The following is a 22,999-nucleotide window of genomic DNA, read 5'->3' as shown; positions in this document are numbered from 1 at the left end:
TGAATCAGTACTTCCCATTTAGTGTGTACATTTTGCTGCTGATCAATTTGCTTTTTATTTGCAAATCTGCATATTTGTGGCATCAGCCCAGGTCCCTTCTTGATTTTTTTTTCCAAACAAATACATCTTGTGCATGTATATGTTTCCTGACCACTTATGTAAAGTGGCTTTCTGCACTCTGCAATTCTAATAGTTGGTATTCTTTGTTTACTCAAGTGCACTTATGATTTACAAATGAGTAACTACTTTGAATTTCCAGTACATTCAATGGAAGTTGTTCGTTGGCTAATATCTTCTAAAGATATTTAAAGATTTCAGTGAGTTTATAAATATAAATTAAGTACATTACTGTTTTCGAACATTGTTGTATATTTATGAATATTGGGGTGGTTGTCGCGTACAAAGAAGGACTTGGTGTTGCCAACAATTTTGTTTTCCTTAGGAAATTTGTAAATCTACCACTCATGGATAATGAGGTCATAGTGCATTGCATATGATTCTTTATATGTGAGAAACTGGATTGGGTGATCGCTCAGTCGAACACCTCTGTTCAGTTCACAAAGGCAGCTGTCACCCACCTCCACCCATTCTGTCCTGACCCCATCTTCTCAGCCCCAGACATTGATCAAATGATACCAGTGTCATCCAGACAAACAGCACTTTCTACTTTGCCTGAGCATGCTGCACCCTTCCAGAATCAATTCTGTATTTTGCAACTTAGGATAATTATCTTTTTTCTATATCCACAGATGGGGTTGTACCTTTTTAGTTTTGAAACAATATTTGTTAATTTATCTCATCATTATTAGAATCTGCATTCCTATTGATACAAGCTATCTCATTGTCTCTAATAAGAAAAAATCTGCAGATGCTGGAAATCTAAGCAGCACACACAAAATGCTGGAGGAACTCAGCAGGTCAGGCAGCATCTATGGAAAAAAAGTACAATCAATGTTTTGAGCTGAAATCCTTCAGCAGGATTGGAGAGAAAAAGCTGAGGAGTAGATTTGAAAGGTGGGGAGAGAGAAATACCAGGTGATAGGTGAAAGTTGGAGGGAGAAGAATGAAGTAAAGAGCTAGAAAGTTTATTGGTGAAAGAGACAGAAGGCCATGGAAGAAAGAAAAAGGTGGGGCACCGGAGGGGGGGACGATGGGTGAGCAAGGAGATAACATGAGAGAGGGAAAAGGGGAGGGGGGGGAAGCATTACTGGAAGTTTGAGAAATCATTGTTCATTCCATCAGGTTGGAGGCCACCCAAATAGAATATAAGGTATTGTTCCTCCAGCCTAAGTGTGGCCTTATCATGACAGTGGAGGAGGCCATGCATGGACATATGAGAATGGGAAGTGGAATTAAAATGGTTGGCCACTGGGAGATCCCACGCCCTGCCCCTACTCCTCCTCCCTCACTACCATTCCTGGCCCCAAACAGTCCTTCCAGGTGAGGTGACACTTCACTTGTGAGTCTGTTGGGATCATATATTGTGTTCGATGCTCATGATGTGGCCTCCTGTATATCGGTGAGACCCGATATTGATGGGAGAGCACTTCACCGAGCATCCACAGTCTGTCTGCCAGAACAAACAGGTTCTCCCAGTGGCCACCCAATTTAATTCCACTTCCTGTTCCCATTCTGATATACCTGTCCATGGCTTCCTCCACTGTTGCGTTAACGCCACAATTAGGTTGAGGGACAACATCTTAAATTCCATTTGGGTAGCCTCCAACCTGATGACATGAACTTCGATTTCTCAAACTTCCACCCCCTCCCCCTTCACCATTTCCCATCCCCTTTTCCCTCTCTCATGTTATCTCCTTGCCTGCCCATCACCTCCCTCTAGTGCTCCAACCCCCTCCCCCTTTTTTCTTTCTTCCATGGCCTTCTGTCTCTCACCAATTGACTTCCTAGCTCTTTGCTTCATCTCTCCCCCTCTAAGTTTCACCTATTGTCTGGTGTTTCTCTTGCCCCTCCCCCCCACCTTCCAAATCTACTCCTCAGCGTTTTTTTTCCCAGTCCTGCTGAAGGGTTCAGCCCAAAACGTCATCTGTGCTTTTTTCCACAGATGCTGCCTGGCCTGCTGAGTTCCTCCAGCATTTTGTGTGTGTTGCTCTAAAGTACTTTTGAACATACTGGGTGTGAAAGCCATGGCATAAATGTTTTTTTTAATATTTCTCTGACTATTTGAAAAAGACGTATTTTAGATGAAGCCATCATATGAAATGTTCATGACATTCCTAGTACAAGCAGGGAAAAGAAGTATGAGAATAAGACAATCAGTTAGAGGATGCACACTGAAATGAAGGAAAGGGACCATAAGCAATGTTGGGTTGCAAATGAAAGAAAAAAATATATGAGAGAAGACTTGACACGCGAAATGGCGAGTATTAGTGGGAATCCATCCTAAAGTACACTCAGGCCCCGCTTAATGCTGAGGGTGTGTTCCACAGTGGAGCACTATGTAAAACACTGTTATGTGGGGTCATTGTAATATTACGTAAATGGATATGTGTGCCTGATTTTTAAAAAAATCAAACCCAAGATGTATGATATTTTATGTAAACACAGTAATTCATGGAGTAACAAACATGCAAATAGGCCTAACCTGTATATCAGTGCAGCAGCAACACAACGCAGCACCAGTGGAGCGAAGCATTTGGTGGTTATGTCGCAGAGGAGGGACCAGCTTGTGGGTCCTCCTCTAACTTTGGTTTCTTCTTCAAGTAGGCATCAAGATTTGATGCCTTTTCTTGAATTTCCTCTCATGAAGCAGTTCTCAGTAGCAGGAAATCATGTCAAGGACATCTCTCTTTGTCTTTTTCCTTTGCTCCCAGTCAGGGTCATATTGATGAACTGGTACATAATTTGTATGATCGCGGTGATGCTAATGCTGAGGAATTTTGAGGTGAGGTTTCTTGCTGGTGTTTCCTCTTCTCCATCCGTGTCCTCAGGTTCACCCAAGATGCGTTGCTCTGCCAATTCTCAAAACTCTTCGTTATTAAGGCTCTCACCATGAGAATGCAGTAGCTCTTCACTGTCGCCATCGTTAACATCCTCATACCATATCACTTGTAGATTTACATCATGCTAATGCTTTTCCTAGACTACCCTCACAAGAAGTTGCAGGCCATTTTCCAGACATTATGGGTCAAAAAAATGGAATTGAGTGGCTCAGAGTGTATGCAAAGCACTCTCGTTGGCTGATTGAATGTTTACTGTAATGGCGGCCACTCTTGAGATGTTTTAAGTGTTGTTAAGAATGAATTTTTGTCATTTTTTAAAATTTCAATAAAGAATTGGATAATTGTGTTGTAACAAATCAGCACTATGCGGGGTCTGAGTGTGATCTGAAAATTTGTCTTTTAGGTACATAGATTACTGGGAATTCATATGTTTCTTTATGTTCCTTTATACAGGGTACCTATGCAACAGTATTTAAGGGAAGAAGTAAGCTGACTGATAACCTGGTGGCACTGAAAGAAATCAGATTGGAACATGAGGAAGGTGCTCCTTGTACAGCAATTCGAGAAGGTAAAGTTGAGCTTTTTTAGGAAGTGCCGTTGTTATTTATGTTAGATGTGATTTCTTCTAATGTTTTTTATGGTTTCTTTGTCTTCTCTCTAGTGTCATTACTGAAGGACTTGAAGCACGCAAACATAGTCACTTTACATGATATTATCCATACAGAAAAATCATTGACACTAGTCTTTGAATACTTGGTAAGGTTTATTTCTAGCATAATTTGGACTAGTCAATATGTTTATATCAAAAATTATTACAAAATTAACCAAAGGAATCTGACTCACATTTTGATTTTCCCTGTCTTGTAGGACAAGGACCTGAAACAGTACATGGATGACTGTGGAAATATAATGAGCATGCACAATGTGACGGTGAGGGCTAAATTTAACAAGCAACTGCTGTGAGTTATTTGTTGCAGGCAAGTGATGTTAGATTAACCTTATTGCTATGCTTTGTAGATATTTTTATTCCAGATTTTAAGGGGCTTGGCCTACTGTCACAAACGGAAAGTGTTGCACCGAGATCTGAAACCACAGAACCTGCTGATTAATGAAAGAGGGGAGCTGAAGCTTGCGGATTTTGGTATGAAACATTAATTAACAATTATTTATAAAGTCTTAAGTTAATTTCCATCATTCACTTTCAAATTCTTTCTCACATACGTAACAGCTACATGTAAAAAGATTAGATTAGCCTTTTTCTGTCATATGTACATCAAAACACACAGTGAAATATGTTCTTTGTGTCATCGACCAACATAGTCTAAGGATGTGTTTTGGGCAGCCTGCTAAGATTGTCATATGTACAGCACCACATAGCATGCCCACAGCTTACTCACCCTAACTCTTTGGAAAGTGGGAGGAAATTGGAACACCCGGAGGAAATCCACGCAGTCATGGACAGAACGTACAGCCTCCTTACAGACAGCAGCTGGAATTGAATCTTGATTGCTGGCTCCATAAAATGTTAAACTAACCACTAAGCTACCATGTTGCGACCGTTACAGCAGATGGATGGGAGCTAGGTCAATGCCATTTCTACAGAGTCCTTCCAAGTACATTTGTATTCGGTAGAAATAGAAAGTAAGGAAGCAAGTAGTTGAGAAAAGATTAGCAAGTAATACATAAGTTTGCATAAATAGTACAAGGATAGTCTAAACAACAGGACCTATTACAAACCTAAAAGGAAACTAGATTGGGGTTCATGCCTTATGAGAATAGGTTGAGTGAACTCGGCCTTTTTTTCCTGGAGCAACAGGGGATGAGAGGTGACCTCATAGAGGTGTATAAGATGAGGAGAGGCATTGATCGTGTGGATAGTCAGAGGCTTTTACCCAGGGCTAGAATGGCTAGCACGAGGGGACACAGTTTTAAGGTGCGTGGAAGTAGGTACAGAGGAGATGTCTGAGTTTTTTACACAGAGTGGTGAGTGGAGGCGGATATGATAGGGTCTTTTAAGAGACTCCTAGACAGGTACATGGAGCTCAGAAAAATAGAGGGCTATGGGTAACCCTAGGTAATTTCTAATGTAAGGATATGTTGGGCACAGCTTTGTGGGCCGAAGGGCCTGTATTGTGCTGTAGGTTTTCTATATTTCTAAACTGTGGAAGCAGAAGGATTGACTGAGGTATTTAAAAAGAAAATACTTAGCATTGGTCTTCAATAAAGTCAATGTTACCTTCCTCTTGCTAAAGGAGGGATTGGGAAATTAGATCAGAATAGCATATTAAAAAAATGACCAAGTTGCCCAATCCCTTTATGGTGCTCTGTAGATTTCATAAGGAATAGAGAAAAAAAGTAACAGAGGCTTTGGCTGCAATATTTCAAATCTGCTTCAATATAGGTATTGTTCTATGGAGCCAGGCGGCTGAAAAGGACTAGATGTTACACCTAGGTAAATGTAAGTGTTTGTGAAACTTTTAGACACGGTGATGCAGGATGAAGGTAATTTTCAGAGTAATAATCAATTCATACTCTTGTGCATTGAAAAATTATAACAAACAATCTTGAATTTCAACTTGGAGAAACGTGGGTTAACATGTATTGCATAATATTTTTGTAAAATTTGAAACTCATTGGATTGCGGCAAAAGTGGTGAATTGAAAATAGAGTTAAATTCCTTCTGAGCATGGCAGCTTTGATAAATAAATGGTCCCACTTAATCAGGTATGTTAAATGTATTGTATCTTACTTTTTGGTTTTTTTCCATATGATTGTTTCAGTTTGGCATGTCTTTGGAATTTGCCTATCACATTTTTTTTTAAAAGGAAAAAAGCTGGATGCATGATGGATTGGCTTTTTATGTGTATTTTAGATAGCTATCTAGCATCGTTGAAGATAGGATTTTAGGTCAGTGTTTCCAAGAAATCCCAAGGTTAAGGTTACTTTGGCTGTTTAAGCTTATTTCACAGCATCATTTTAATGTTCATGATTTATCTGCAGTTTGCTACATTTTAAAATCATTGTTCACCGTGTCATTGTTTCTTTGCTGCAGGTTTGGCAAGAGCCAAGTCAGTTCCTACAAAGACATACTCAAATGAGGTTGTAACGTTATGGTACAGGCCCCCAGATGTACTCCTGGGTTCTTCAGAGTATTCAACACAAATTGACATGTGGTAAGTTTCACTAACTTGAGCTAACAATAGAACTCTGATAATTTGCTCATTATTTGGTTTACCAAGGTAGTGTCTAGTGCTCCCTTTCAACTTACCTGATTCACTGGGATATTATTATAGTGAAATAGGTCTGAGTTGACGTAGTAGTAGTAGTAGAAGAATTAAAAGTGGGTGCAGAGGGGTTCTGGGAACTGCAGTCCAGATAAACTGCCAGTCCAACAGTACCAAAATTTTAAACATGCCAGATTATCAGAGTTTTATTGTCATTTTGGGAAGACAAATCAGGATAGGACATTTACAGTTAACAGCTAGGCCCTGTGGAGTGTTGTAGAATAGAAGGACCTGGGAGTATAGGTACATGGTTCCCTGAAAATATAATTAGAGATAGATAAAGTGATAAAGGTTTTTGTCAGGATGACCTTCATCAGTCCAGGCACTGTAGATGTTATAGATTCAAAGAGCACTACAGCATAGAAACAGGCTTTTCAACCCATCTAGCCCATGCGGATGTTGTTCCCTTATTCAAGAAAGGGAGTAGAGATAGCCCAGGAAATTACAGACCAGTGAGTCTTACCTCAGTGGTTGGTAAGTTGTTGGAGAAGATCCTGTGAGGCAGAACTTATGAACATTTGGAGAGGTATAATATAATTAGGAATAGTCAGCATGGCTTCGTCAAGGGCAGGTCGTGCCTTACGAGCCTGATTGCATTTTTTGAGGATGTGACTAAACACATTGATGAAGGTAGAGCCGTAGCTGTAGTGTATATGGATTTCAGCGAGACATTTGATAAGGTGCCCCATGTAAGGCTTATTGAGAAAGTAAGGAGGCATGGGATCCAAGGGAACATTGCTTTGTGGATCTAGAACTGGCTTGCCCACAGAAGGCGAAGAGTGAGTGTAGACAGGTCATATTCTGCATGGAGGTTGGTGATCAGTGGTGTGCCTCAGGGATCTGTTCTGGGACCCTACTTTTCGTGATTTTTATAAATGACCTGGATGAGGAAGTGGAAGGATGGGTTAGTAAGTTTGCTGATGACACAAAGGTTGGGGGTGTTGGGGATAGTGTGGAGCGCTGTCAGAGGTTACAGCGGGACATTGATAGGATGCCAAACTGGGCTGAGAAGTGGCAGATGGAGTTCAACCCAGTTAAGTGTGAAGTGGTTCATTTTGGTAGGTCAAATATGAAGGCAGAATATAGTATTAATGGTAAGACTCTTGGCAGTGTGGAGGATCAGAGGGATCTTGGGGTCCGAGTCCGTAGGACGCTCAAAGTAGCTGCACAGTTTGACTCTGTGTTTAAGAAGGCATACGGTGTATTGGCCTTCATTAATTGTGGAATTGAATTTAGGAGCCAAGAGGTAATATTTATGTAGGACCCTGGTCAGACCCCACTTGGAGTACTGTGCTCAGTTCTGGTCGCCTCACTACAGGAAGGATGTGGAAACCATAGAAAGGGTGCAGAGGAGACTTACAAGGATGTCGCCTGGATTGGGGAGCATGCCTTATGAAAACAGATTGAGTGAATTTGGCCTTTTCTCCTTGGAGAGACGGAGGATGAGATGTGACCTGATAGAGGTGTATAAGATGATGAGAGGCATTGATCATGTGGATAGTCAGAGGCTTTTTCCCAGGGCTGAAATGGTTGCCACAATTGGACACAGGTTTAAAGTGCTGGGGACTAGGTACAGAGGAGATGTCAGGGGTAAGTTTTTTATGCAGAGAGTGGTGAGTGCATGGTATGGGCTGCCGGCAACAGTGGTGGAGGTGGATACGATAGGGTCTTTTAAGAGACTTTTGGATAGGTACATGGAGCTTCAAAAAATAGAGGGCTATGGGTAAGCCTAGTAATTTCTAAGGTAGGGGTATGTTCGGCACAACTTTGTGGGCCGACAGGCCTGTATTGTGCTGTAGGTTTTCTATGTTTCTATGTTAGTTGTAGGTCACAGCCTCAGTTTAGTGCAAAGACAAGTAAACCTCGTGGAGCAGCGAGCTGAACACTGGCCCACCCCTCGCCTCTGGCGCTGACCCCTGACCTTTCAATCTGGTCCGGTGCTTAAATTGGTCCAACAGTGGGTTGATTCTTCTTGGACCTGGGTCCTGCTGCTTCAATATGCTCTTGGACCCTGCACCCACCGCCTTGATTCAGCTCATATTCAACCTTTGGCCCGGCACTTGAATCGGTCAAACCTCCACTTGTTCCTGACTCTCGTTTTTTGTTACTTACTGTTTTTAGTATGAGTTTAGTTTAATAAACTCAAACAGTTCAAACAGTTTGACTCAAACAGTTAACTAATTTGTTAATTGCCTTTAATTATTTCAGTTTTCGTCAATCTAAATTAACTTAATGATCAACTTAAAATTTCTTTGAATGTTTCTGAATGTTAGGCACCTTCAAAAACATTAAGTCCTTGAAAGGCTAAACAAACAGCAAGATCTAAGATTGTGACATAACCAGCTGTTGACACATTTCAGCTGCTAGGTCAGCTGGGCTTCTTCTAGCCCATCTACAGAATGACCTTGGGCCCCACCACCTTAATGCAGGAAATCGACACGTGGAAATGACATGTTCACTTATGCCTCATTTATAGATCTGCAACAAGCAAGAGTAGCTCACTGCTAGCAGTGAGTGCTAGCTTAATATTTTTTGGTGCACAATGGATTTAATACAAGGAGATAAGCAGAAAAAGAAGCAAAAGATGAACCTCTCCCTTTCCTCCACGTTATAGACAGCAATTACCAGAAAGCTGACATAAACTGATGTAGCAGCAGAACCAGCTCGTGTGAATAAAAGAAATACCATTTTCACACAGAACCTTACAGTACCACAGAAACATTGAAAGTAGCAGCCGGTATGGGCCATTGGGCTTTTCTGGCCTGCCCTACTATTCAATGTGATTGTGGTTATTATTTCAAATTCTAGCCTTTTCCCCCTACGCAACCAGCCCAAGGAACAATATCTAACACCTTGCATATATTTCATGATTAGACTTCAGCTGCTTTCTGTGATAGATTCCCACAAGTTCACCACTCACGTGGAAGAGAATTTCTCGTCATCTCAGTCTTAAATAATTTACTCTTTAACCTTAGAATGTGATTCTTGGTCAATGGACTTGTACTTGAAGATACTTCCTGCAGCAAATCTGTCGGACCTGTCAGAATTTTGGAGGTTTCTGTGAAATTCCCTCTCACACTTCTGACCTCTAGCGGATATGAGTTTAATTAATGCAATCTCTCTTCAATCGTCAGTCCTGCCATTCAGAAATTAGTCTGGTGAACCTTCGCTAAACTCAATCGGTAGCAGTAATACAATTTGATTCACTAACTAATGGAAGAGATTTGCATTTACTCTTCTCTCGTAGAAAGGAAAGGTTTGAATATTTGTGCATCATAAAGTAACTGCTGGGTGATGCACATGTTTGGCCGTAGGGGGAATGGTCATATGAATTCTACTGAAGATGGGTCTGTCACATCATATGTATAATTAATCAAGATGGAATCATTTTCAACAATGTGTCATGTGAATTTTATTTAAAGAATTACAGGCACAGTGAATGACTACTCAGACCTTTTCATTGAGGATCTTTTTTGGTGGGTGTTGGGGAAATACAAATTCTTTAAAATTCTTTTATGGCTACATTTGCTTTGATTCTTTTCAGGGGTGTCGGGTGTATCTTCTATGAAATGGCAGCTGGAAGACCTCTTTTCCCTGGTTCCACTGTAGAAGATGAATTGCACTTGATTTTCAGGTTACTAGGTAAGTTTGTAAATTCTATTGTGATTGTAACACAGTTTGATCAAACCTTAGCTATTACAATTTTAAAGTTGGATTTGGTATTAATCTTATGGCCAACACACTCATCGTGACTGATTATAAGTGACTGTCATATTTTGGAAATAATTGCTTCTAGTACCAAGATGCATCGTATAGCAATTGAATCAAACTTCATATACACTTAAAATATACCAATCAAAAGAAGTTATTTCATTCTCAAAAGACAATTTCTCCTGAAAAGGTGAGATTATCATATTCCTGAGGAATAGTTTTCAACATTTTTCCACTGACTATATTATTTTGCTACCAACCTCTAAGGAGGAGAGGTGCATTGAGATTAAACATGCAGAAAATAGAGGAGTTGTAATTGAGACACTTGACATCTCTGGTAGAAATAAAACCATGGTTAAAGAAAAAGGAAATAATCTGAAAGGCTCTGGTGTGGAAAACGTCATCAGAGCAGAAAGAAAATCTGGCTGGATTGGCACGGAGTCCCAACAAGAAGTAGAATGAGGTTCATTTGAGATAACCAAGAGCTGGTAGGCTTTTAATGGGTTTTGGTAGCTGACCTGTTGCCTGACATGGTGATAGAGATATTGGGAAAGGGAAAGGAAGATTCAGAAATGCACCATGTCAATGTGAGAACAAGGAGGAAATTAAAGTCTTGAGATCTATATGAATGCAGGAAGCAAAGTACTTATCAATGTGAACAACAAGATTTGAGTGTGGAAATCTGAATAGGCTGAAGCAACGGCGTTGGAGGAACTCAGCAGGCCATTCAGCATCTATAGCAAAAATTACAGTCGATGTTTCAGCCCAAAATGTCAACTGTACTTCTTTTTATATAGATGCTGCATGGCCTGCTGAATTCCTCCAGCATTTTGTGTGTGTTGCTCAGATTTCCAGCATCTGCACATTTTCTCTTGTTTGTGAGGCTGACACAAGGACTGTTCCACATACTCAGTGAAGAGATGTGCATAGCTAGAGTCTCTGCAAGTTCCAACGTTTTTAACGTGGAAAAAGTGAATGGACTTGAAGGAGAGGTTCAATGGAAGGATAACTTCAGCCTGGTGAAGGAAAATGATGGTAGAAGAGAAAGTGAAGGGCCCACAGACCATCTTGGCATAGGATGGAGGTTATAGAGAATTTGCACATGCATTGATGATGATGAGCCACTTGGAACCAGAGAACACAGTGTTGTAGAGCATTGAAGATGCCTTAGATATCAGTAGTGAGAGTCTGGAGGGTGCAGAAATTTTTTATCCCAGAGATGGAAAATCATGGAAACACTTTGTAACTCAGGCAACAACAGTGGAAAGAGAAAAGTTTCAGATTGAAGATGCATCTTGGAACTGTCTAAGCAGGAAAGGAAAAAGGACAAAATAACTTATCGCCTGATTAGATGCGACCATGAGGATAAGCAGTAAAGTTTGGGTCAGTAGGTGACAGTTAGAGAAAAACCATCTGAACAAAGGAACATCAAAGCTATGAAATGAGGGATGTTAGAGAGTGAAACACAGAAACATGTACGAATTGTGATGCCACTTTCAATGAGCTATACTCTTGTACTGCTAAGGCCCTCAGTGCCATTACACTCCCTACTGCCCACCATTCTTGTCAAGTCCTATGCTTTTTTACCTTTCCAAACTACATCACCTCACACTTATCTGTGTTGAGATTCATTTGCCAATCCTTGGTGCACTTTCCAAACAGATCAAGATCACCTTATTATCTATGACAATATTCTTCACTATCAGCAACACCACCTCATCATGCCCTGGGAATTTATGCACTTCAACATTCTTCAAGCGTCTCAATGCCATTTATTTATCTCGAAATGCCCAAGCATATTAGCATGTCCCATAATGATCTCACTATCCTCCATGTCTTCCTCCTTGGTGAATGAGGATGCAAAGTACTCACTTAGGACTTTACTGTTATCTTCCACGTCCAAACATATGCTTCCTCCTTTGTCCTTGAGTGGTCCCATCCTTCCCCTGGTTATCATTTTGCTCTTGTTGTCTGTATAGAATGCTTTCTACCAATCACTTTTCATGGCCCCTCCTGGGTCTCCTAATCCCCTTGAGTTCTCTGCTGGATTCATATTCCTCTAGGGCCCTGTTCAGTCTTAGCTTCCTAATCCTTACATTTGGTTCCTTTTTTTTTCCGTGAATAAATTTTTATCCTCTCTCGTTGTCCAAGATTCCCTTACATTGTCATCCTTGCCCTTCCTTCTTAGTGGAATATAATGGTCCTGTAATCTTAAAACTGATTCCAAATAGATAGATAGATATACTTTATTAATCCCGAGGGAAATTTGGTTTCATTACAGCTGCACCAACCAAGAATAGAGTGTAAGTATAGCAATACAAAAAACCCCAACAATCAAACAACAAAATGCAAAACTATGCCAGATGGAAAATAAGTCCAGGACCAGTCTATTGGCTCAGGGTGTCTGACCCTCCACGGGAGGAGCTGCACGTTCGAAGACCACAGGCAAGAACGCCCTCCCGTGCCGCCAAGTGTTGTATCACGGTGAAATGTGGCCGAAGTCCAACAGTAAAAAGTTCAATATCCAGTCAGCAAACACGTTCCTCGATCGTAATATACCCCGGATTGCACCATCCGTTGTTAGCCAGATCAGTAAGCACCCCACTCCTTCACGCCGCTTACCGCTCTCGGTGCACTTCCGGTCAGGTGGAACGGTATTACCCACCGAACTCCTCTTCTCCAAAAGTCTCTGTTGTCTCGACCCGGTCCTCTTTCCTCGGCTTTGTGATCCCCCTCTGCATCCTCTGTGTGTTTTCCTCCGGATTTCAGCAGGGGTGTCTGCCGCTCTGTTCGCTAAGCGGACCGGAATTTGCTGGTCCGTGGAATACATAATGCGACCTTGCTTCTGTCCCGTGTGTCGGGATGTAACCATTTCCAGCGCTGAAGAAAACCCAAATAAAACTCTCTCTACCAGCATATTAGAGAGTGTGCAGCTTCGACGTGTTACCGTGAGAAAAAAATACAAAAAATAACGTAAATTAAAAAGTAAGAAGAAGAAAGTGAAAGAATAGATCGGAACGGCTGTACCAGGCTGCATGCACGACCGGCGCATGCGCACTAGTGCACATGTGACATTATCCAAAAACAGTCATTACCAATTAATTCAAAGTTCAAAGTAAAATTTATTATCAGCGTACATACATGTCACCACATACAACCCTGAGATCCTCTGTCTGCTGGCATTCTTAGCAAACCTATAGGACAATAACTGTAAACATAAAGAACTGTTAACTGTAACAAACTGAGCAAATGCAGATATAAATAAATAGCAAGAAATAATTAGCATGAAATAACAATACCGTCCTTAGGTGAGTGTAGCTATCCCCTTTTGTTCAAGAACCTGATGGTTGAGGGGTAGTAACTGTTCTTGAACCTGGTGGTATGAGTCCTGAGGCTCCTGTACCTTCTAGCTGAAGGCAGCAGCGAGAAAAGAACATGGCCTAGGTGATGGATGCTGCACGTTTTCTGTAGATGTGCTTCATGGTTGGGAGGGCTTTACCCGTGATGTACTGGGCTAAATCCATTACTTTTTGTAGGATTTTCCACCCAAAGGCCGTAATGCAGCCAGTCAGTACACTTTCCACCACATATCTATTAGAAATTTGTCAGGGTTTTCAATGACATGCCGTACCTCCGCAGACTTCTGAGGAAGTAGGGGCACTGTTGTGCTTTCTTCGCAATAATATTTATATGATGGATCCAGGATAGGTCCTCTGAGATAGTGTATCCATGAATTTAAAGTTACTGACCCTCTGATCCTCTGATGATTCCTGGCTTCCTATCTCCTATGCTCACAATATAGAACTTTTCTTCCTAAAGCAGAATTTTTCTTCCATTGTGCTTGCACCTTTTTTGGATCTAGTGATCATAATGCTATTAGTTTCAAGATAATCACAGAGAACGATAGGTCTAGTCCTCGGCATGAGATTCTAAACTGAAAAAAGGCAAACGTTTATAGCATCAGAAGAGTTCTGGTAAGTGTGGATTGCGGCAGGTTTTTCTGGCAAGGGTGTGCTTGTAAATGGGAGGCCTTCAAAAGTGAAATCTTGGTTTTTGACAGATATAGTGGCCCTAATTAAAAAGGAGGAGGTGCATAGCAGGTATAAGCAGGAAGGAGCAAATGAGGTACTTAAGGCGTATAAGAAATACAAGAGAACACTTAAGAGGGAAATCAGGAGGGCTAAAGGAAGAGGCATGAGGTTGCTTTAGCAGACAAAGTGAAGGAGGATGCCAAGGGCTTCTACAGAACAAAAGGATAGTAAAGGACAAAATTGGTCCTCTTGAAGATCAGAATGGTCAACTATGCATAGAGTTGAAAGAGATGAGGACATCTTAAACGGATTTTTTTGCATCTCTATTTTCTCAGGAGATGGACACTAAGTGTATGGAAGTGAGGCAAAACTGCAGTGAGGTCATGGATTACAGAGGAGGAGGTGCTTGCTGTCTTTAGGAAAATTATGGTGGATCAGTCCCCAGAACCTGACCAGGTGTCCCCTTGGCTAGTGCAGAAATTGCAGTGGCCTGGGTGGTGTGAAATTTCCTTTACCACAGTGAGGTGTCAGAAGATTGGAGGATAGCTAATGTTCTTCTGTTGTTTAAAAAAGGCTTTAAGAATAAGCCAGGAAACCATAGGCTGGTGAATCCGACGTAAGTAGTGGATAAGTTATTGGAAGGTATTCTAAGGGAAGGTATGAGTATTTGGATAGACAGGGACTGATAAGGTTTAGTCAACATGGTAGGTCATATCTAACCCATTTTAAAGTGTTTTTCAAGTAACTTACTAGGCAAGTTGATGAAGGAAATGGCTTTAGCAAGGCCTTTGACAAGATACAGCATGGGAGATTGGTCAAGAAGGTTCAGTCACTTGGCATACAGGATAGAGTTAGTAAAATGGATTCCACAATGACTTCATGTGAGAAGCCAGAGAGCAGTAGCAGATGGTTGCCTCTCTGACTGGAAGTCTGTGACTAGTGGTGTGCCGCAGGGAACAGTGCTGGGTCCTTTGTGGTTTGTCATCTATATCAGTGATGCAGATAAAAATATGATAAACTGAATCAGCAGATTTGCATATGGCACCAAAATTGGGGGCATAGTGGACAGCACCAAAGGCTGTCAAAGTTCGAGCAGGATCTACATCAGCTGAAAAAATGGACGTTAAAATGGCAGATGGAATTTAATGCAGATATGTGAGATGTTGTACTTTTGGAAGACAAATCAGGGTTGGGCACTGAAGATTATGGTAAAACAGAGGGATAAAGTAAAAGAAAATTATAGCACAGAAACAGATCCTTCAGCCCATCTAGTTCATACCAAACCACTTAAACTGCTTATTCCCATTGACCTGCACCTGGACCGTAGCCCTACATACCCCTACCATCTATGTACTGTACATAATGGTATGGATATCCAAACTTCTCTTAAACCTTGAAATCGAGCTTGCATGCACCACTTGTGCTGGCAGCAAGTTCTACACTCTCACTCCCTCTGAGTGAGAAAGTTTCCCCTCGTGTTCCCCTAAAACTTTTTACCTTTCACCCTTAACCCTTAACCCATGACCTCTGGTTGTAGTCCAATCCAATCTAAGTGGAAAAAGCTTGTTTGCATTTACTCTATCTATACTCCTCATAATTTTGTATGCCTATATCAAATCTTTCAATCTTCTGTGTTCCAAGGAATAAAGTCCTAACTTATTCAACCTTTCCTCATAACTCAGGTCGTCCAAACCCAGCAACATTCTTATAAATTATCACTGTACTTTTTCCAATCTTATATCTTTATGTCTTTCCTATAGGTAGGTGACCAGAATTGCAACAGTACTCCAAACTAGACCTCACCAATATCTTATACAGCTTCACCATAATATCTCATCTCCTATACTTAATACTCTGATTTATGAAGGCCAGTGTGCCAAAAAGCTTTCTTTACAACCCTATCTACCTGTGACACCACTTTCAATGAATAATGGACCTGTGGTAGATAACCTTTATTCTACTACTCTCCTCAGTGCCCTACCACTCACTGTGTAAGGACCTGATTAGTCCTACCGAATTGCAACACCTTGCACTTGTTTGCATTAAATTCCATCTGCTATTTTCAGCCCATTTTTCCACCTGATACAGATCTTTCTGCAAGCCATGGTAGCCTTCCTCACTGTCCACTACACTCCCAATCTTGGTGTCATCTACAAATTTGCTTATCCAGTTAACTGCATTATCATCCAGATCATTGATATAGATGACAAACAACAATGGACCAAGCAGCATTCCTTGTGACACAGCCCATCATCACAGGCCTCCAGTCAGAGAGGCAAACATAACCACTCCTGGGTTTGTCCAACAAAGCCAATGTCTAATCCAATTTACTACCTCATCCTGAACGCTGAGCAATTGAACCTTCTTGACCAGCCTCCCATACGAGACCTTGTCAAATGACTTACTAAAGTCCAAGTAGACAACATCCCCTGCCTTGTCTTCATCCACTTTCCTGGTATCTTCGTTGAAAAACTCTATAAGATTGGCTGAACATGACCTTCCACACACAAAGCCATGCTGACTGTCCTTAATAACTATCCAAATACTTGCATCCAGTCCCTCAGAGTACCCCCCCCAATAACTTTCCCACTAGTTACAGACGCATCGGTCTATAATTTCCTGGTTTATTTTTTGAGCCTTTTTTGAACAGCAGAACAATATTGGCAATCCTCAATCCTCTGGTACCTCACCTGTCACTAAGGATGATTTAAATATCTCTGCTGAGGGCCCAGTAATTTCTGCACTTGCTTCCTGCATGGTCCAAGGGAACACCTTCTCAAGCCTTGAGGATTTATCGACCCTAATTTATCTCAGGAAAGCAAACACTTCCTCCTCTGTAATCTGTCCATGAAGTTGATGCCACTTTGCCTCACTTCTCTGGACTGTGCGTCCTGCTCCTGATTACAAACAGATACAAAAAAATTAATTTAAGATCTTCCCCAGCTCTTTTGGATTCACACATGGATTACCATTCTGATCTTCCAGAGGACCAATTTTGTCCCTTGCAATGCTTTTGCTCTTTACATACCTGTAGAATCCCTTGGGATTCTCCTTCACTTTGTCTGCTATAAAGACAAGAAATACAAATCCATAATTCCTTCAAAGTGGCATCATAGATACATACAGTTGTATAGAGAACTTTTGGCTTATTGTCCTTCATAAATCAAAGTATTGAATACAGGAGTTGGGATGTTTTGTTGAAGTTGTATAAGATATTGGTGAGGCCTAATTTGGAGTATTGTTTACAGTTCTAGTAACTTATGGTTTCAGGGTGAAAGGTGAAATGTTTAAGGGAATCATGAGGTGGAACTACTTCACTCAGAAGGTGGTGGGAGTGTGGAACGAACTGCCAGCGGAAGTGGGGGATGCGGGTTCGATTTCAACGTTTAAGAGAAATTTGGATAGATACATAGATGGTAAGGGAATGGAGGGCTTTGGTCCTGGCTCAGGCCAGTGGGAGTAGACAGTTTAAATGGTTTGGTACGGACTAGGTGGGCCAAAGGGCCTGTTTCTATGCTGTACTTTTCTTTGACTCGATGACTCTATGCCTTGAATCTTCACCCCAAACTGTGGACCCTTTCTCCCCTCTCCAGAATTCTCAATGTAACTGGTCTTTTCCTTACAGCTTTCTGCTCTCTCTGGAGCTATTCATCATAATCTGCTAATATGGGTTTACTGGCTCAAATTTTCCTTACTCTGACCTTGACACCGCAAAGCTTGTGATACATTTTTCACGAAAGACCAATAAGCATCTCAATCGCCAAAGCTGCTGCAACACAGTTCTGTTTGTCAAACCAAAATCTTGCAGAAGTTTAAGCTTTTCAGACCCTTTAAACTATGACCCCTCTGTAGGCAGTGTAATGAAAAAGGCATTTAGCACACTGGTCTTCATCAGTCAGGCTTTGAGTATAGGAGTGAGGATATTATGTTGCAGTTGTGTAAGCATTGGTGAGACCACACTTAGAGTATTGTGTCCAGTTTTGGTCACTCTGTTATAGGAAAGACATGGATAAACTGGAATGAGTACAGAAAAGATTTACAAGGATGTTGCCAGGACTGTAGGGCCTGAGTTATAGGGAAGGTTGGCCAGACTAGGTCTTCATTCCTTTGAATGTAGGAGAATTAGGGGCTACCGTATAGGAAAGGTTAAAATTACTAGAACCATAGATAAGGTGGATGGTAACAGACATTATATTTGTAGTAAACAGATAGAGATTTGAGATGAGAGGGAAAATATTTAAAGGGCCCTGAGGGGTGACTTTTTCCACTCAGAGGTTGGTGAGTATGTGGAATGATCTGACAGAAGTGGTTGAGGCAGGTACAATAGCATCACGCATCAAAGTTGCTGGTGAACGCAGCAGGCCAGGCAGCATCTCTAGGAAGAGGTACAGTCGACGTCTCGGGCCGAGACCCTTCGTCAGGACTAGTCCTGTGTAGTCCTAACAAAGGGTCTCGGCCCGAAACGTCGACTGTACCTCTTCCTAGAGATGCTGCCTGGCCTGCTGCGTTCACCAGCAACTTTGATGTGTGTTGCTTGAATTTCCAGCATCTGCAGAATTCCTCGTGTTTACAATAACATCACTTAAGAAGCACCTTGATAGGTACATGGAGGGGTGGGGGTTACACTGCGAAATGGAGCAAACACAGCAAATTGGAGTAGTTATCTGCTCTATTGTTGTATGACTCTATGTGCCCCAGATTATTGGGAGAAGCAAGAGATGAAATTACAGGGATCTTGACCAAGATCTTTGAGACCCCTCTAGCCACAGGTAAGGTCCCAGAAGACAGGCAAGCTTTATTGGAGATGGAAAATAGGGATAATCCTGGCAATTATGGATCAGCAAGTCTCACATCTGTGCAAGGGAGAGGATTCCTAGTGGTAGAATTTATGACCGTCTGGAAATTCTGGGCCTAATTAGGAGCTGTCAGCATGGCTTTGTCATATTGGCATTTCAGCAAGATGATCGCTGAATCTCAGAATCAGGTTGGCATGTTTTATCAGTTTCTGCATCTTTATCTATAATGGACATTATTTATTGCAGGAACGCCTACAGAGGAGGAATGGCCAGGAATATCTTCAAATGAGGAATTTAAGACTTACAACTTTCCCAAATATAAACCACAACAAGTGATAAATCATGCACCAAGGTAGTGTTGGTATGGCGCAATTATGAATAGGCTTGATTCTATGACCTATGAAATGAGCTGTGATTCAGATTTTAATATCCATGGGCAAAAAGTGTTCGAACTATGAAAGTTGAAATATATTGGCTGAAAGGCTAGGTAGGGTGTAGACCAACTTAAATGTGCAAGCAGAATATACCCAAGTATAGCAGATGTCATTCAATTCAATCCTTTTAACAATCTATGCTTTTGTTGTTGAAGTTGTATTTAGAATATCCTGACTATTTAAAAAGACAGTTAAGTGTTTTTGTTTGGGAATCTTGATAAAAATAAAAAGTTGTCTTGTTTTAACTCTCAACCATTTAAGCACCTGACTAGCTTTAGCAAATGAATAATGTAACCAAATTTGTAATGAAATGTGGGCAGTGACAAAATTTGATACAAAAATCTATGTTCAAGGACAAGAGAGTAGGTTTCTCAACATTTCAAACAGTGTAGATCAATATGCTTTCAAAGCCAAGCAGTATTTATTTATGAATGACGTTGAATATTACTTCAGCCATGCTGAACTGTTCATGGGTAGATCATCTGAAGAATTCAGTGATCAGAATACATTCATATTTTATGTGATAGATGATTATGTTTCATTTCCTTAAAAGATGAGTCCAATTGGATTGATCTTACTGTGACTTTGACCTACATTTAGTTGGTTCTAAGAATAGACTGGACTAGACAGAAACCATGAATTGCCCTTTGTATGAAATTCATTTTATTTTTGCTTAACTGCCTACAGTACTAGTAATTTTATTTATTGCACTGTACTGCTGCCACAAAAAAAAAATTCCATGAAATATGTGAGTGATGATAAACGTGATTCCAATATGGGTCCTTATTGTGGACTGAGAGTGGGAAGGGGTCAGGGAGAGGAGAATCATGGTTAGGAAAAGGGAAGGGAGAGGGGAGGGAGTGGGAAACACCGGAGGGGCATTCTGTAATGACCAATAAACCAATTGTTTGGAATCAAATAACCTTGCCTGGTTTCTCAGGGCTGGGTGTGCCTGCCACCCTTGGTGTTCCTTCTCTACCAACTGTCCCACACACCTCCCACGTCACTCCAATCTCACCATTCCTAACGTCCTATGCTCCCACCAGATTTACAAGTTCGTTGTCTGGTCCACTTTGATGAATACAGTACCGTACTCCCCCATCTCTCTCTTCCCCTCCTCTCCCCCTCTCCCCCTCATGTATGTATCTAACAATTTTGCACAGTACTATATTTGCCACTTCCTGTGTCATCTGGTGGTGGCATCTATTAGTCTCGCGAGACCGTGGATCTGCGCCTGGAAAGTCTTGCTTCAGTCTGTGTTAGAGCAGCATTTGTTGTGGCTGTAGAGTCCCATGCGGGAGTGACAGTCTCGGCTGCAGTGACTGCACTTGAAGGCATTGTCCTCCAGTGTTGACTTGGTGCCGTTTTTCCAATGAGTGCGCTTTTCTTCAGCAGCAAGCCTCAGCTTCTCTTCTGCTCTTTTGAGACCTCTGCGTAGTTCCAGCCTCCAGTGAGAGCGATCGCTTGCGATGTCCTCCCACCTCTCGACGTTCATTTTCAGTGACTTCATGTCTCTCTTGCAAACATCATTGAAACGCAAGCCCTTGTGCTCTCTTGCTGGAGACCAGTTCCCTGTACAGCAGGTCTTTCGGGATCCTCCTGTCTGGCATGCGGTGTACATGGCCCAGCCAGCAGAGACGGCGTTGTTGGAGCAGGGTGAAGAGGCGGGGTATCTGGGCGCGGACCAGGACCTCATTGTTGGTGTCGGTCAGTCCACGTGATGTCCAGGATGTGTCTCAGGCTGTGAAGGTGGAAGGCGTTGAGACGCCGCTCTTGTCTGTAGTAGAGGCTCCAGGTCTCGCTGCCGTAAAGCAGTGTGCTGAGGACGCAGGCCCTGTAGACTGCAACTTTGGTGTGTGTCGTCAACTTTCTGTTCTCCCAGACTCTCTTTGTCAGCCTGGCAAATGTTGAGGCTGCTCGTCCAATCCGTCTATTGGTCTTGGGGTCTAGGGAGAGGCTGTCCGTGAAGGTATGTAAACTCGTGAACTACCTCCAGCTCGTAGTTGTTGATGGTAATGGCAGGGGGATGCTGAACGCCTTGGCCTAACACGTTGGTCTTCTTCAAGCTGATGGTCAAGCTGAAGTCCTGGCAGGCTCTTGAGAAGCTGTCCATGAAGTGTTGCAGTTGCTGTTCAGAGTGTGTTGCCAGTGCCGCATCGCCTGCAAACAACATGTCACTGATGAGTACTTCACGAACCTTGGTTTTTGCCCTCAGCCGGGACAGACTGAACAGCCTCCCGTCAGACCTGGTGTGGAGGTAGACACCATCAATTGATGTTCCAAAGATGTGCTTCAGCATGACTGCGAAGAAGATGCCAAACAGGATGAGGGCAAGCACACAGCCCTGCTTCACACCGCTGCGGATGTTGAAGGCCTCCAAAGAAGAGCCGTCGAACTGAACGACGCCTTTCATGTCTGTGTGGAACGACTGAACTGTCCTGAGGAGCCTCGGGGGACAACCAATCCTGGCGAGGATTTTGAACAGGCTGTCTCTGCTCACAAGGTCGAAGGCCTTCGTAAGGTCAATGAAAGCGACATAGAGTGGTTGTCTTTGCTCTTTGCATTTCTCTTGTAGCTGTCGAAGGGAGAAGGTCATGTCGATTGTGGAACGTTGCAACCTGAAACCGCACTGAGATTCGGGATATACCCTTTCGGCTATTTTCTGCAGTCTGATCAGGACCACGCAGGCGAAGACCTTCCCAACGACGCTCAGCAAGGAGATTCCCCTGTAGCTTTTGTCCCCTTTGTTCTTATATATGGTGACAATGTTGCAGTCTCTCATGTCTTGTGGCACTGCTCCCTCTGTCCAGAACTGACACAGTAGTTCATGCAGGTGGTTTAGCAGGACGCCCTTTGCACATTTGATGGCCTCTGGTGGAATGCCATCCAATCCTGGTGCCTTCTCAGTGGGCAGGCTGTCGATGGCTTTACTCAGCTCTTCGGCAGTCGACAATGCATCAAGTTCCTCCATGACAGGCAGGCATTCCATGGCATCTAGCGCGCTGTCCAAGATGCTATTTTCTCTGGAGAAGAGTTCAGAGTAATGCTCCACCCATCTCTCCATCTGCTTGCCTTTGTCATTGATGGTCTCGCCTGTTATGGTTTTCAATGGTGCTGTCTTGCTCTGGGTTGGCCCAGTGGCTTTCTTGATCCCCTCGTACACTCCACGGATGTTGCCTGTGTCAAATGATGACTGAATGCTTTTGCATAGTTGTAGCCAGTAGTCATTTGCACAGCGTCTGGCTGTTTTCTGGGCCTTGCTTTTTGCTGTCCTTAGCACTTGCAGTGTTGCCTGGGTGGGGTGGCGTTTGTGCTCTAGTAGTGCAACACGCTTCACCTCGATGACAGCGGTGAGCTTACTTGAGCTCGCTTCAAACCAGTCCTGTGTCTTGCCCCGTTTCTTCCCGAAGGCCTTGAGTGCAGTGCTGTGGATAGTGTCCCTGAGAGAGTCCCATTGCTGAGCATCTCCTTCTGGTGGGTCTGCAAGGAGAGCATCCTCCAGTGACTTGATGAACTCTGCAGCTTTGTCTGGGTGTTGTGTCTTACTGGCATCGATGCGCTGCTTGCCTGGAGGCTTGGCGCAGTGCATCTTCTTCGGCCGAAGTCTGATCTTGCAGCAAACCAGAGAGTGATCCGTGTCGCAGTCGGCACTCTGAAAAGAGCGACTCATGAGCACGTTTCTCAGGTGACGGCGTCTTGTGATTATCAGGTCTAGCTGGTGCCAGTGTTTGGAGCGGAGATGCTGCCAAGACACTTTGTGCTGAGCTTTGGTCTGGAAGTAGG

At 42.5% G+C, this 22,999-nt stretch overlaps 1 protein-coding gene across 5 annotated transcripts in view; it reads left to right on the top strand.

Moving 5' to 3' along the window:
- cdk17 (cyclin dependent kinase 17) overlaps positions 1 to 22,999 on the top strand; it is a 224,671-nt gene that overhangs the window by 190,123 nt on the left and 11,549 nt on the right. For all 5 annotated transcript variants that reach the window (XM_072241456.1, XM_072241457.1, XM_072241455.1 and 2 more), the window contains 7 exons: positions 3,414 to 3,528; positions 3,622 to 3,716; positions 3,828 to 3,890; positions 3,978 to 4,101; positions 6,013 to 6,133; positions 9,789 to 9,886; positions 19,029 to 19,134. In XM_072241456.1, coding sequence (XP_072097557.1) covers positions 3,414 to 3,528; positions 3,622 to 3,716; positions 3,828 to 3,890; positions 3,978 to 4,101; positions 6,013 to 6,133; positions 9,789 to 9,886; positions 19,029 to 19,134 — 722 coding nt within the window. The remainder of the gene's footprint in view (positions 1 to 3,413; positions 3,529 to 3,621; positions 3,717 to 3,827; positions 3,891 to 3,977; positions 4,102 to 6,012; positions 6,134 to 9,788; positions 9,887 to 19,028; positions 19,135 to 22,999) is intronic.

Source organism: Mobula birostris, chromosome 23 (assembly GCF_030028105.1).
Source record: "Mobula birostris isolate sMobBir1 chromosome 23, sMobBir1.hap1, whole genome shotgun sequence".
Taxonomy (NCBI): domain Eukaryota; kingdom Metazoa; phylum Chordata; class Chondrichthyes; order Myliobatiformes; family Myliobatidae; genus Mobula; species Mobula birostris.
Note: the sequence above shows the minus strand (reverse complement) of the source record. Positions and strands in the feature narration are given on the sequence as shown.